The sequence below is a fragment of the Rhinichthys klamathensis genome, unplaced genomic scaffold (genome assembly GCF_029890125.1).
Source record: "Rhinichthys klamathensis goyatoka isolate OS25496 unplaced genomic scaffold, OSU_Roscu_1.1 h1tg000021l_1, whole genome shotgun sequence".
Taxonomy (NCBI): Eukaryota; Metazoa; Chordata; class Actinopteri; order Cypriniformes; family Leuciscidae; genus Rhinichthys; species Rhinichthys klamathensis.
This window is the reverse complement of record NW_026606572.1, coordinates 842,896-858,341: the sequence shown is the minus strand read 5'-3', so window position 1 is coordinate 858,341 and position 15,446 is coordinate 842,896. Positions and strand designations below refer to the sequence as shown.

At 39.9% G+C, this 15,446-nt stretch overlaps 1 protein-coding gene across 2 annotated transcripts; it reads right to left on the bottom strand.

Moving 5' to 3' along the window:
* Positions 1 to 681: 681 nt before the first annotated feature.
* lrrc58b (leucine rich repeat containing 58b) lies at positions 682 to 10,805 on the bottom strand. Of its 2 annotated transcripts, none has more exons than XM_056240899.1 (4): positions 10,218 to 10,805; positions 3,771 to 3,899; positions 3,282 to 3,559; positions 682 to 2,023 (listed from the first exon to the last, which is right to left on the bottom strand). In XM_056240899.1, exons 1-4 carry the CDS (start codon positions 10,670 to 10,672, stop codon positions 1,830 to 1,832), a joined length of 1,056 nt encoding a protein of 351 aa, XP_056096874.1. In that variant the 5' UTR covers positions 10,673 to 10,805; the 3' UTR covers positions 682 to 1,829. The 2 variants fall into 2 exon arrangements, with proteins under 2 accessions (XP_056096874.1, XP_056096880.1); XM_056240905.1 differs by having other exon boundaries at positions 682 to 1,930.
* Between the last annotated feature and the right edge of the window lie 4,641 nt (positions 10,806 to 15,446).

Sequence of the window (15,446 nt, the reverse complement as noted above, 5' to 3'; positions counted from 1 at the left end):
TGTTGCAGTATGATAATGCACGGCCCCATGTTGCAAGGATCTGTACACAATTCCTGGAAGCTGAAAACATCACAGTTCTTGCATGGCCAGCATACTCACCGGACATGTCACCCATTGAGCATGTTTGGGATGCTCTGGATCGGCGTATACGACAGCGTGTTCCAGGTCCTGCCAATATCCAGCAACTTCGCACAGCCATTGAAGAGGAGTGGACCAACATTCCACAGGCCACAATCAACAACCTGATCAACTCTATGCGAAGGAGATGTATTGCACTGCGTGAGGCAAATGGTGGTCACACCAGATATTGACTGGTTTTCAGACAAAGGAGAAGTGCTCACTAACACAGATTTATGAACAATATTTGAGAGAAATAGGCCTTTTGTGCACATAGAAAAAGTCTTAGATCATTTTCAGCTCATGAAAAATGGGGGCAAAAACAAAAGTGTTGCGTTTATAATTTAGTTCAGTGTAGTTCTAGTCACAGAAAATCTTGTTTGTGTAAATGTACACAAACATGTACATAAAAATGTACACATATAACAGCTTGAGTATCATTCAAAAGGACATCACAGAGATTTGTACTTAATAGGACTGTAGAAATGTTTCTAAAGCTCTGGCTTTATTTCAGAAGAACATGGAATAAAAAAAAGTGAAAACACAATTTGAAAAAAAGTGATCAATACACAAATTAATATTTTTTATTATAGTACTCTATATAAGAAGTGCAAATACATGTTTATAAACCATTAGAGGAGTGAATGCAATCCAAATCGACCTTCATCATCTTAAATAAAATACATTCTAGCTTGTCAATGATATAAAGAAAACATCATAAAAGATTATTTAGTATAAAAGCCTTAGATATAAATGTTAAAACTCTGAAATAATGATTGCATTAAGTATTTGCATTAGTCAGTATTGGTTAAGCCTAAGAGTGTAAGACACGTGAAGAAACTAAAGAAAAGTGAGTGTACAAACAGAAAGTGTTAAAGTTCTGTTTAAAAAGAAATACCAGAAACACTTCACGATTCTGTCCTTTGGCTCTGTAACAATATCACATATTTCCTATTGTTGAAGAAGTGGTCTACATGAAGAAATAACCTTCAAAACAAAGCGCCTGGTAACCTTTGTCACCGTTTATCTCAAGATTCCAAACGTTGCCCCAGTTTTTTTTAATGCAACCACAGGGTGTCAGCATATTCAATGCAAACGCGAAAGCTTAAACAAGATGTCTTGCAGACATGTTAGCACATGTTCGTGAAGATGTGTAGCACTGTTTGACAGTGAGGTCTGTAAGCCATTATGATAGGCCACAATTACAAACAAGAAGAAAACAGTCAAATATTTCTAAACCTCTCAAATCCCCAAAAAGCAAGTATTCTCAAAGCTTAGTTTTTCTTAATTCACAGTAAATCTTTGTGCGTAGTGTGAAAATCTGAGTTATCGCTCTCCTGTGAGAGACAAAGCAACCTATTGTCAAGCAAAAGACATGAGTGTACCTAAACTGCGTCCTCTATATATTACAAAAGTGCAAGAGCTAAACAGATTGATGACCAAGGCAACTCAGTTAATATAACAATTTATAAAACAACTATTCTGAACCACCAGTGTTTTTTGATTTTGCCTTTGCAAGGCAAGGCCTTTGTAAGAGAAGCTATCTGCAGATGTCTTTCCCACAATGCAGCGGGATTCCACTTGCTCAATCCCTTGGCAAAAAGATTTGGCTTCAGCTGAGAGGTTTTCAGGCCAGCTGGCTGTAAAGTTCAATGTTCTTGCTGATAACACTGTAAGCCAGAGAGAAAGAGACGTGTGTGGGGTGAGCGAGGTTATCCCAGAAGAACTCTTTGAAGGCGGTCGGCGGGAACGCTGTTGTCATCGTCCGAGTCGGCGTCGCTCTGAGGGTTGGAGCTGCAGGGAGAGGTGCATTCTGGGGAGCACAGGTAGTGCATCAAGGGCAGGCGATACTTCCCGCAGAAATCCACAAACTTAATGTGACGAACGCATGAGTCGAAGTAAACGCCTGGGAATGAGGTGGTGAGATATATTGTGGTTAGAAAATTTGACATTGAATAAAAAGTTAGTTCTGTCATCAATTACCCTCGTGTCATTCCGAACCCATCAGACTTACGTTCATCTTCGTAACACAAGTGTACCGGTAGGTACTTTTAAAGGGTTAGTTCACCCAAAATAAAAGATTATCCTATAATTGACTCACCTTCAAGCCATCCTAGGTGTGTATGACTTTCTTCTTTCAGCCAAACACAATCGGAGTATTTAAAAAAATATCCTGGCTCTACCAAGCTTTATAATGGAAGAACATAAATCTGAACACTGGATAAAGCTAGGTTGAACAATTTTTGACAAATTCGTTTTTACAGAGGTTTTTGATATCTATTTTTTTATCACTCCATAAATCAGAAAATATTGTAAAACAGCCAGAAAAAAAAGAAAAAAAAATATTTTTAGGAATAAAATGTTACATAAATCAGTTGAATTATAAATTTGAAACCTTCAGAATATAGATAGTGATAAACTAAAGTCTGTTGTAAAGTGTAGGTTTCTGGCTCAGTGCCAAGAGAAAAAAACTATTTTTTGACAAAACAACATTTAAAGATACAGGACGTATTGTAATGGAAATCTACTAATTTAATAGATAAAGTATAATTAAATAAACATTTAAATGTGTATTCTGGACGTTTTCTTTCCATTAGTCTGAAAGAAGACAAGTCGTGGAAGCAAAATAGCCCCCCCCCCCCCCCCCAAAAAAACGATGGTTTTGTTTCATTGCCTTAATGAAAGTCCATTCCACCAAAATTTGTTCATAAAAACTGTGTAAACTTGATCCATATCACTCCAGCAGTTTAAGCACACACATTTGAGCTTCTGTTTACCATATTTGATGTGCTCTATATATGAATAGAATCCTAAATTAATTCGGTTCAACATTTAAATTGTGTCATTTCAGAAGACTTGGCTGTGCTCGATTCATATGAATTACTTTCACAATGTCTTTATGAACTTTATGAAGCTTGGGAATTTTGGATGTGTGGATTTTGATGGATGGACACAAATAATGAGAGAATATAAAATAAAAACTTGATTTGTGTTCCAAAACTAAAGTCATACAGCTTTGGAATGTAAATGATGACATTATTTCCATTTTGGGGTGAACTAACCCTTTAAATGAGAGCACATTCTTCTATATAAAGGACTTTCATTGATTCTGAACTCTATATAATCTATATAAACTTGTCTTTATATCATCTTTCTTCTCCCACCTGCACACTTGGGGTTGGGGCACTTGCTGGCCATGTCTAGGTAGTTGACTAGATGGCTCGGGAGGTCTTTATGCGAGTACAGAAGGTTCCTGCTTTTGACGGTGCGGCCAGCCAGCTCCAGCAGGGACGGGGGGTCGTATGTCATGTCCTTGATGAAGCGTACCACCAAGGGATTGCCTCGCAGACTGAGCTCCTGAAGCTGTACCAGGCTCAGGATCTCTCTCGGAAGATACGTCAGCAAGTTATTATGCAGACTAAGAGAGCGCAAGGAATGGAGCCTGTGAGAGTGAAAGAAAAAGCAGGACAGGCAAAAAACATTTTTAATATTCATTTGTAAATAGATAGACACGAGAGCATTTGAAAGCATGCGTCCATCACCGGATCCCTAATATATCCACTGATAGACGGATCCTAGTATGGTGTACTATTTTCTTTTTTAACTGCACACTTTATTAGCAAGTATTTGCACTGCACATCTAAAAGACTTACCTGTTGAGTGTAGGTGGGACGCTCTGGATACGATTATCACACAGAACCAGGTAACTGAGGAAGGGCAAGTTAGCTAGTTCAGCAGGGATGGAGGAGATCTGGTTACCACCCAGATACAACAGCTCTAAGCTAAAGAGAGAAAGAAGGGTTGTGAAGCAAATATAGATGTCAAAATGGTGACAAAATGACTAACATAGATGTTATTTGGAATCTTTCATTGGAAAATAAAGTCATGCTAGTGAAACAGACATACTCTGAAACACACACACACAAAAAAGAGCATCTGAAAGCATAAAATGCATTTTCATCCAGTTGAATAGCATGTATCCATTTTTGTTTTGTTTTATCAATACTAGAAAATCAAGCGTATGCACATTAAAGCAGTGCTTTGCAACCTTTTTCGACTCCAAGGCCTCCCTTTGTCTAAGACATATTTGAATGCTCTCCTATCTAAACTATTTATGTACCTCTGGTATTTCTGTTGTAATACAAATAAATAAACTCAAAAATATGCTGTCAGTTTAATGTTGTACATCTTTATTTAATGTTCCTTTAGCTAGTGGGGCCTGACTCCCAAAAACCAATACATTTAAGTACATTCAAAATAAACAGGAAGTCTTCCACTGAGCAAATGCAGACGTGCAAAAAGGTTTTAAAAAAATAGATCACAGCAGAGTTTGGTTATGAGGAAATCACCCTAACTTCTGCTGTTTTTAAGTCAATACAGATCGATGCTTCATGATAACTAAGATATACACTCACCGGCCACTTTATTAGGTACCCCATGCTAGTAACGGGTTGGACCCCCTTTTGCCTTCAGAACTGCCTCAATTCTTCGTGGCATAGATTCAACAAGGTGCTGGAAGCATTCCTCAGGGAGTTTGGTCCATATTGACATGATGGCATCACACAGTTGCCGCAGATTTGTCGGCTGCACATCCATGATGCGAATCTCCCGTTCCACCACATCCCAAAGATGCTCTATTCGATTGAGATCTGGTGACTGTGGAGGCCATTTTAGTACAGTGAACTCATTGTCATGTTCAAGAAAACCAATTTGAAATGATTCGAGCTTTGTGCCATGGTGCATTATCCTGCTGGAAGTAGCCATCAGAGGATGGGTACATGGTGGCCATAAAGGGATGGACATGGTCAGAAACAATGCTCAGGTAGGCCGTGGCATTTAAACGATGCCCAATTGGCACTCAGGGGCCTAAAGTGTGCCAAGAAAACATCCCCCACACCATTACACCACCCCCACCAGCCTGCTCAGTGGTAACAAGGCATGATGGATCCATGTTCTCATTCTGTTTACGCCAAATTCTGACTCTACCATCTGAATGTCTCAACAGAAATCGAGACTCATCAGACCAGGCAACATTTTTCCAGTCTTCAACTGTCCAATTTTGGTGAGCTCTTGCAAATTGTAGCCTCTTTTTCCTATTTGTAGTGGAGATGAGTGGTACCCGGTGGGGTCTTCTGCTGTTGTAGCCCATCTGCCTCAAAGTTCGAGGTACTGTGCGTTCAGAGATGCTCTTCTGCCCACCTTGGTTGTAACGGGTGGTTATTTGAGTCACTGTTGCCCTTCTATCAGCTCGAACCAGTCTGGCCATTCTCCTCTGACCTCTGGCATCAACAAGGCATTTCCGCCCACAGAACTGCCGCTCACTGGATGTTTTTTCTTTTTCGGACCATTCTCTGTAAACCCTAGAGATGGTTGTGCGTGAAAATCCCAGTAGATTAGCAGTTTCTGAAATACTCAGACCAGCCCTTCTGGCACCAACAATCATGCCACGTTCAAAGTCACTCAAATCAACTTTCTTCCCCATATTGATGCTCGGTTTGAACTGCAGGAGATTGTCTTGACCATGTCTACATGCCTAAATGCACTGAGTTGCCGCCATGTGATTGGCTGCTTAGAAATTAAGTGTTAACGAGCAGTTGGACAGGTGTACCTAATAAAGTGGCCGGTGAGTGTATATTCAGCAAACATCCCTTTTGTTGCGTCACAGACACCCGTCCAGTGCTTCATGACTAGTTTAAAGGGATAGTTCACTCAAAAATGAAAATTCTGTCTTAATTTACTCGCCCTCAAGCCAAACCTGTATGAATTTCTTCAGCTGAACACAAAAGATATTTCGAAGAATGTCGGTAACCACAGTTGATGGACCCCATTGACTTTCATTTTTTTTATGGAATTATGGAACTATGGAAGTCAATGGGGTCCATCAACTGTTTACCGACATTCTTCAAAATATCCCTTTAAGTAAATAGTCTAGTACCTGCTTTTCCTAAAATAAAAGTTTGTAATGTTGTGATTAATCTCAGAGCCAGTTCATTTAGTTCAAACCCCCCAGAGAAAAGGAATTATTCCTCTACAGGGGACAAAAAGAAGACAGAGAAACAAGGAGCGAGTGAGAGATGACAGGGCTCCAGACTAACTTTTCCACTGGTTGCACTGGTGCTACCAACTTTCTCAGTTGGTCGCACCAGCATATGATTTGGTCACACCTTTTTTTTTGCTACATGCCATGGGATTAATCAATGCATGCTGATGAATAGTGGTTTTAATGGACCAAGGCTAGCAAAGGCTTTCTGGGTTGCAGCAGAAATACCTGTAATATATTAATTATCATTGCCAAATTTCAGGATTTTCATGGATTTGGGACAGTAATTTTAATCTGTAATTTTAAGCATTTTACATTTGAATTATATACAATCTATCTATTTACATTTGAATCATATTCTATCTATCTATCTATCTATCTATCTATCTATCTATCTATCTATCTATCTATCTATCTATCTATCTATCTATCTATCTATCTATCTATCTATCTATCTATCTATCTATCTATCTATCTATCTATCTTAAAAATCATTAAACATTCAAATGTATGCATTACATTTTAAAAGATTAGAGTATTATAATAAACTGATACAGATTTTTCGTTATCAAAGTTTATAGTTGTAACAAAAAGCAGAAATCTCACACTCCTTACCTTCTGCATTTTATAATAATTTCCTTTTCCTCTGTCGAGCGATCATGAGAGTAATCGCTCGACAGAGGAAAATATAACCGCTGAAAAGACGTAGGAGGAAGGGGCTCTGTGTTTCGTGAGACCATTTTTATCTGCCTTAATTCGTGAATTGGTAATTGGCGCGTTTCACCATCAGTGTGCAATGCGCGTGACGTCTACGTTCGTCAATAAATAAACTGCACGTGTCTTGCGGAAGAACACTGTAGACGGAACTACTTCTCTCCGTTAATGTCTATGGCGAGTCACGCAGGCACTGGGCTACTCCGCAGCAGAGACGACCCCGGGATAAAATAGTCCGAATATAAACACTTATTATAGGCGTACCGTAGTGATTCAGAATAAGTCAAAAACACGGTTTGGAAAATGGATTCATGATGTAGCCTACTCGTTCATTTTGAACATAAGTTACGGACTGCAGCAGCTGATACAACGGCGTTCTGTTGCTCAAGCGTCCACTCGCACAAATGCGACCACATAACATTTTAACTCGCACATTCTCAAAAAATGGTCGCAGTCTGGAACCCTGGATGATCTACCATTTTACCCTACTTTCTCCATTTGTGGTCCTCCCTAAAGAGAGGCATTCATTTCTTTATTCCCTTCGCCAACCCATCTCGGCTTAGTCTCGATAATTACCACAGCAGGCAGAGATGGTAAAGAAAAAAAGAGGCCCAGAGCTCTCGAAAAGGACCAACTCTGTGTGTAATGTGGGACAACAGGGCACGTCTCTTTATGACGGGATGGCTCGAAGCCAAGTCGGCCTCAGCAGACTCACGGTCACGGCTTCGGCACAGCTCTACTGAGACCACACGGCAAACTGATCCTGCGGCCTGGAGCTCTACTCCTGAGAGAATCCCATTCACTCTCACTGTGAACCAAAGCCCAAATGAGACCATTATGAGCTGAGAAGCACTTCACTGTCATGACAGCTGGATTTCAATACAAGCAGATTACATTTGTTGCTCACCAAGTCTGCATTTATTTGATCAAAAATGCAGTAAAAACTATAATATTGCAAAAAATTGTGATTTATTAATTAGTGTGCTATAGTGTTTCCTTTGCAACAGCTGCAAACTACAGGCAGACTATGATGTTTGTCTACGGTTTGCCATATCAGTTAATAACATACCGTAATCATCAACCTGGTAGACCGTGAGTCACGTTCTGGGAGCTTAATTTCCTTGACATTGGGAAAGGTGTTTATTAATATGCACGTGACTAATAAAGACAACACTGATAAGGTTCAGAATGAACTTGGCAGGATAAGAAAGCAGGTATTTAGGTAAACAAACATTAGGCAGAGAAATGCATCTGCTAACTTGTGAAAGTGTGCAATAGTGTCCCAAAATTCTTCAGTAAACATTTCTGAGCCTTGAACCAGGTCCAAAATGAATCGCAATATTACAAATTGCAGTTTGATAATATATATATATATATGATGAGTTTGTTTTGATGTCGATATATGTTGCCTTAACTATATAAATATGACCATAAATGCCTTTTAAATGTTGTTACATGTATTAATAATGATAAGAAAAACTAAATTAAACATTGTAAATTAAATATTTCTCTCTCTTTTTTTTTTTTTTTACTTCTCAGCATACTAGCTTAGCATACCGTTAGCCAGCTAGCTTATTAAATCTCTTATTACCTGTGATCATTTGGTAAGAAAATGCAAACAATACAATGTGAAACAAACTTTTTATATACCCAGAATTAGATCACATGTTGTACAATACAGCAGGCTACGGTAGTGCTAAAGCACTGTAGCAGAGAACTGACAGCAAGCATACACTTACACACGGCTGTCCCCTGGGTCCTAGTGCGAACCCATTTAATGGGGGGACCGATTGTTCATGACACCCAATTGTTGAGTTCAATTGGCACTGTGACAGAATTACTGTAAAAGAGCTCGGGGACACTCTAAAGAAGCTGACATTGAAGGGACAGGACAAGATAATCGTCAACACGACCTCTTTTTGTACATGTTGCACTTTGTTCTGAGCACAAGCTATAAACTAGAAAAAAGGGCAGCCTGACACTCTTTTTGATTACAGTTATAAAGTTGCATCAGCCAGGACATAATGATTTAGTTTGCCACAGTAGTGAAGAACAGCATGTTAAATTTCTTATTTACTAATGAAAGTTGAGTGCACAGTGTATTTCATATCATTGTGACAGGCCTATTCCACATTGTTCTGCCGTTTTGTTTTCTTCAACTTCAGATTGGTCCTGCATAGAACGCATATTAGAATCGGACAGACATCCAAAATAGAAGATTAGAGTCCATGAAAGAGGAGTCTGATTTTGGTTTAATATGAGGGTATAGGCTAGTCAATAAATGATCTGTGTTAACGTATGATAACTGATTGCAAGGCAAATTATTTCAAAAGATGAATTAGTCATACTTTTAGAGGAGTTGGGTAACTAATTCTGACTTCATATCCGGCTTCACGTACCTCTACCTCTTTAAATCCATGCTGTTGTGCAATCAGCTGCGATGACTTTCATAAGTCCATCTGGACCATACATGCAAATGTCTTTTATTCCCTATTTTCCCACCTAAAGTGATGTCACTTCCTGGACCGTGACGTCATCACGGGACAATTAAAAGTTAGCACTCAGGGACATGGTACAGTTCAAGATTCAACATAATGTCTATCCATGCAACCAACTCCCAGATTTCTACATTTGTTGATCTTTCTAACATAAGTTGAGAAAGAAACTTTGCTTCATTTATTCTACTATTGCAATCAGGTTTAATCTCTTTGGGAGAACTTAAGTTGTTATCTTTCTACTTTTATAAAATATGATTTAAACTTTTCAATGAAAGATATATTTCTTTATTTTTCTAGGAGTGACTATGCTATTGATTTCTCAATACTTTGCCTAGATTTGATGTCTTCATCATGAGATCTCCCTTAATGTCATTGCCAAACAATAAGAACAACAAGCTTCTTAAGAACTATTTTCTTACTGTTTGAGGTGTCATTTTTTTTTCTTTTCATTTTATGTAAATGTTTTTTTCAATGCAGTTCTGTTTCTTTTCTTGCCATCCAAAAAACACTCAGGGACAAAAAATTACAACATCGGACATCCCCTAAAGATAGTAAAATTATTTATATAATTACCACATTAATATATTACATTAATATAATTATATCATTTCCAAAATTAGTTTGATTATTTCATCCAACATATTAGGACATAATGATCACGGGAATTGAGTGCCAATTAGTTGTAGCCGAAAAAAAAGGAGGTTAGTTAATCATGAGACTTTAATTACACCGAGTAGACATATTACAAGTGTAAAAGTATGGCAATCCTCCAACGAGTAGCTGCCTCAAACCCTAGTTCTCACGATGTTTTGAGACAGTCAAGGTGCAGTCAGGTGTTTCTGTATTACCTGGTCAGACTCTCTATCTCTGCTGGGATGCTCTTCAGTCTGTTCCCTCCCAGTGACAGTGACTGTAGTCTCAGCAGCTGCAGACACTGGCTCGGCACCTCCTCAAACCTGTTTCCACTAAAATTCAACACTTCCAGCTGCAGAGAGCCAAACTCTTTCGGTAGGGAAAATTCAGTTAAACGATTATTCTTGGCTATAAGGGTTTTGAGTTTGGTCAGTCGGGTAATCTCCTCGCAGATGACCGACAGCGTGTTGTTACTGATATCGAGAAACTCCAGGTTAGAGAATAAACAGATTGATTCGGGCAGAATGGTCATTCGGTTGTAACTCAGATACAATTGCCTCGTGTCTTTCCGTCGTTTCTCGCTAATCGTGTCCAAACTCTGATTGTTCAGATTCAATCGGGACAGGTCAAAAACACCCTCGGCGCTGCTGGCTCCTTCAAAACCCTCCATTTTTTTAGATGATAACGAAAAAGAATCCCCTTCTTATGGTTCAGGCTGTTTTCCAACAGTTCGACCGAGTTTAGGCTCCCCGAACATCCATGTGTGACCTAAATTATTCAGCCTAACGGCAGCATTCACACATTACAGTCAGTGAGTTATCAAAGAGGGTTTATCAAGCGTTCATTCTTTAGCATTCATGTTCAGGGGCTCAACTTTCGCATGGCTCCGCCCAACTGTATTAACCCTTTACTAGAACTTGCTAGAGAAAAACTGTTGTAAATTCTCTTACAACATACACAAACAACTCGAACAAACTATTGTTCTCTTCCAGAACTATGTATACAGACTCTTATTCTCTTTAAAAATCAGTCTGAATTGAGAAACTTTAGTTTTCTTTAGTTTTCAGGGTCCCTTGCTGCTTATGTAACCACAGCTGTTGCAAAGATTTTATTATGCAAGCAGTCAGTGCGTTTTTTTTTTTTTACCATATATTATCCATTTTCCTGCAGCTTATTCGGGGCTGTTCATAACTCTGGCAGTTTACATCTAACAAATGGGTTCATTCTCGCGTTAAGCAGCACGTTTAAGCTTCAACAAGAACCAATGAGGTTCATTCTCGCGTTACGCAGCACGTTTGAGCTTCAGCAAGAACCAATGAGGTTCATTCTCAAGTTACGCAGCACGTTTGAGCTTCAGCAAGAACCAATGAGGTTCATTCTCAAGTTACGCAGCACGTTTGAGCTTCAGCAAAAACCAATGAGGTTCATTCTCGTGTTAAGCAGCACGTTTGAGCTTCAGCAAGAACCAATGAGGTTCATTCTCGCGTTACGCAGCACGTTTGAGCTTCAACAAGAACCAATGAGGTTCATTCTCAAGTTACGCAGCACGTTTGAGCTTCAGCAAGAACCTATGAGGTTCATTCTCAAGTTAAGCAGCACGTTTGAGCTTCAGCAAGAACCAATGAGGTTCATTCTCAAGTTACGCAGCACGTTTGAGCTTCAGCAAGAACCAATGAGGTTCATTCTCAAGTTATGCAGCACGTTTGAGCTTCAGCAAGAACCAATGAGGTTCATTCTCAAGTTACGCAGCACGTTTGAGCTTCAGCAAGAACCAATGAGGTTCATTCTCGTGTTAAGCAGCACGTTTGAGCTTCAGCAAGAACCAATGAGGTTCATTCTCGCGTTACGCAGCACGTTTGAGCTTCAACAAGAACCAATGAGGTTCATTCTCGCGTTACGCAGCACGTTTGAGCTTCAGCAAGAACCAATGAGGTTCATTCTCGCGTTACGCAGCACGTTTGAGCTTCAACAAGAACCAATGAGGTTCATTCTCGTGTTAAGCAGCACGTTTGAGCTTCAGCAAGAACCAATGAGGTTCATTCTCGTGTTACGCAGCACGTTTAAGCTTCAGCAAGAACCAATAAGGTTCATTCTCGTGTTAAGCAGCACGTTTGAGCTTCAGCAAGAACCAATGAGGTTCATTCTCGCGTTACGCAGCACGTTTGAGCTTCAACAAGAACCAATGAGGTTCATTCTCAAGTTACGCAGCACGTTTGAGCTTCAGCAAGAACCTATGAGGTTCATTCTCAAGTTACGCAGCACGTTTGAGCTTCAGCAAGAACCAATGAGGTTCATTCTCAAGTTACGCAGCACGTTTGAGCTTCAGCAAGAACCAATGAGGTTCATTCTCAAGTTACGCAGCACGTTTCAGCTTCAGCAAGAACCAATGAGGTTCATTCTCGTGTTAAGCAGCACGTTTGAGCTTCAGCAAGAACCAATGAGGTTCATTCTCAAGTTACGCAGCACGTTTGAGCTTCAGCAAGAACCAATGAGGTTCATTCTCGCGTTATGCAGCACGTTTGAGCTTCAACAAGAACCAATGAGGTTCATTCTCAAGTTACGCAGCACGTTTGAGCTTCTGTAAGAGCCAATGAGGTTCATTCTCGCGTTACGCAGCACGTTTGAGCTTCAGCAAGAACCAATGAGGTTCATTCTCAAGTTACGCAGCACGTTTGAGCTTCAGCAAAAACCAATGAGGTTCATTCTCGTGTTAAGCAGCACGTTTGAGCTTCAGCAAGAACCAATGAGGTTCATTCTCGCGTTACGCAGCACGTTTGAGCTTCAACAAGAACCAATGAGGTTCATTCTCAAGTTACGCAGCACGTTTGAGCTTCAGCAAGAACCTATGAGGTTCATTCTCAAGTTAAGCAGCACGTTTGAGCTTCAGCAAGAACCAATGAGGTTCATTCTCAAGTTACGCAGCACGTTTGAGCTTCAGCAAGAACCAATGAGGTTCATTCTCAAGTTATGCAGCACGTTTGAGCTTCAGCAAGAACCAATGAGGTTCATTCTCAAGTTACGCAGCACGTTTGAGCTTCAGCAAGAACCAATGAGGTTCATTCTCGTGTTAAGCAGCACGTTTGAGCTTCAGCAAGAACCAATGAGGTTCATTCTCGCGTTACGCAGCACGTTTGAGCTTCAACAAGAACCAATGAGGTTCATTCTCGCGTTACGCAGCACGTTTGAGCTTCAGCAAGAACCAATGAGGTTCATTCTCGCGTTACGCAGCACGTTTGAGCTTCAACAAGAACCAATGAGGTTCATTCTCGTGTTAAGCAGCACGTTTGAGCTTCAGCAAGAACCAATGAGGTTCATTCTCGTGTTACGCAGCACGTTTAAGCTTCAGCAAGAACCAATAAGGTTCATTCTCGTGTTAAGCAGCACGTTTGAGCTTCAGCAAGAACCAATGAGGTTCATTCTCGCGTTACGCAGCACGTTTGAGCTTCAACAAGAACCAATGAGGTTCATTCTCAAGTTACGCAGCACGTTTGAGCTTCAGCAAGAACCTATGAGGTTCATTCTCAAGTTACGCAGCACGTTTGAGCTTCAGCAAGAACCAATGAGGTTCATTCTCAAGTTACGCAGCACGTTTGAGCTTCAGCAAGAACCAATGAGGTTCATTCTCGTGTTAAGCAGCACGTTTGAGCTTCAGCAAGAACCAATGAGGTTCATTCTCGCGTTACGCAGCACGTTTGAGCTTCAACAAGAACCAATGAGGTTCATTCTCAAGTTACGCAGCACGTTTGAGCTTCTGTAAGAGCCAATGAGGTTCATTCTCGCGTTACGCAGCACGTTTGAGCTTCAGCAAGAACCAATGAGGTTCATTCTCGCGTTACGCAGCACGTTTGAGCTTCAACAAGAACCAATGAGGTTCATTCTCGTGTTAAGCAGCACGTTTGAGCTTCAGCAAGAACCAATGAGGTTCATTCTCGTGTTACGCAGCACGTTTAAGCTTCAGCAAGAACCAATAAGGTTCATTCTCGTGTTAAGCAGCACGTTTGAGCTTCAGCAAGAACCAATGAGGTTCATTCTCGTGTTACGCAGCACGTTTAAGCTTCAGCAAGAACCAATAAGGTTCATTCTCGCGTGTTACGTAGTACGTTTGAGCTTCTGCAAGCAGATTCCGATGAGCTTCTGTTTATGGTCACTGATCAATGTTCATATGGGAATAAATCGGTTCATCATATAAAGCTATCAAGTCTCTTCAGAAAATCTGGATAAAACAGATTGATTCTTATAGATTAGTTTCATGATCACTTTATGAACTTTTTGAAGCGACAAAGTGGTAGTGGCGTAGCTGTCAATGGAGGGTTAGAAATTTCTCAGATTTCATTTAAAATATCTTAATTTGTGTTTCGAAGATGAATTAAAGTCTTACGTTTTGGAACGACATGAGGGCGAGTAATTGATGAGAATTTTTTCTTTTTTTGAGTGAACTAACCCTTCAACCATTTCTTACAGTCACTTGTGAATATAGAAGAAATAAAAGCCACATTCAAATCAAGTTTTCAAATCAAATAGTTTTTACAGGATAGCATTTCTTTCCCAGTTGATTACCTCCTGAAGTTAGCCTACATAAAATCAAAAATCCACACACTAAACCGTAATCATTTTTGTGAGACATAAGATATCAAACGTTCGTACTTTTTTATTTTTATTATTGCATTATTATTAGCACACAGTACATATCAAATAATAATCAGAGAAGTAAATATGAATGAAACAGAACAAGGGTTTTTACAGTAAAATGTTTTAATTCTGCCCCATTGAATAAAACAATCATACAGACATATAAAAGGCTGTCTAGGTGTCTACCATAATACTGGAAAATTCTTGTGCACCGTGTCCTATATTAGGTGGTTTATACCTACAGAAGAAGCCACTTCACCCGTGGCGCACTGTTTGTATATAAGGCACTAATTACCACAAAGGATTCGTACTGTTAGTGGAATTTAGTGGAAATTAAACAAGCTTACACACACACACACAAATTCTCCCAATTCGGTGGGAATGCAACTACACTACAGAGGCAATAGCGACTCTAATCCTTATTCTGACAGATATTTTACGTAACAGGTATAAAGTAGTTGCTGGGTCCAGAGTAGTGGTATACCTGGAGGTTTTCGTACAACAATTTAAAACATCCTAAACATCAGGCTTTGGTTTCAGATCACTCCTCCTGTACTCAGTCCCACCTCAACTGCTTAAACTCCTTTATTTCGTATAAACCTGGCTTGTTAGATCATTTTCATCGATTCAAACTGAGCATCAGAGTGGGACTGAACGCAGTGAGAGAGTTTCAGCATGAACTGCCTCTAGCAACTAACATAAATACAAGCTCAATGCATTTGTGCAGCAGTTTTCTTCCAATCTATGGAGCTGATCTACTCTGATCGAAGGACTTTCGATGCAATCGCTCATGGCAGAAAAGGCATGCATGTCAA

Excerpts from the sequence above, each read along its gene's own strand:
- lrrc58b (XM_056240899.1), bottom strand. The coding sequence starts at position 10,672 with ATGGAGGGTTTTGAAGGAGCCAGCAGCGCCGAGGGTGTTTTTGACCTG. Across the intron at positions 3,560-3,770 it reads GTCCCACCTACACTCAACAG|GCTCCATTCCTTGCGCTCTC; the intron begins GTAAGTCTTTTA and ends TCACTCTCACAG. Across the intron at positions 2,024-3,281 it reads CCCCAACCCCAAGTGTGCAG|GCGTTTACTTCGACTCATGC; the intron begins GTGGGAGAAGAA and ends CCTCATTCCCAG.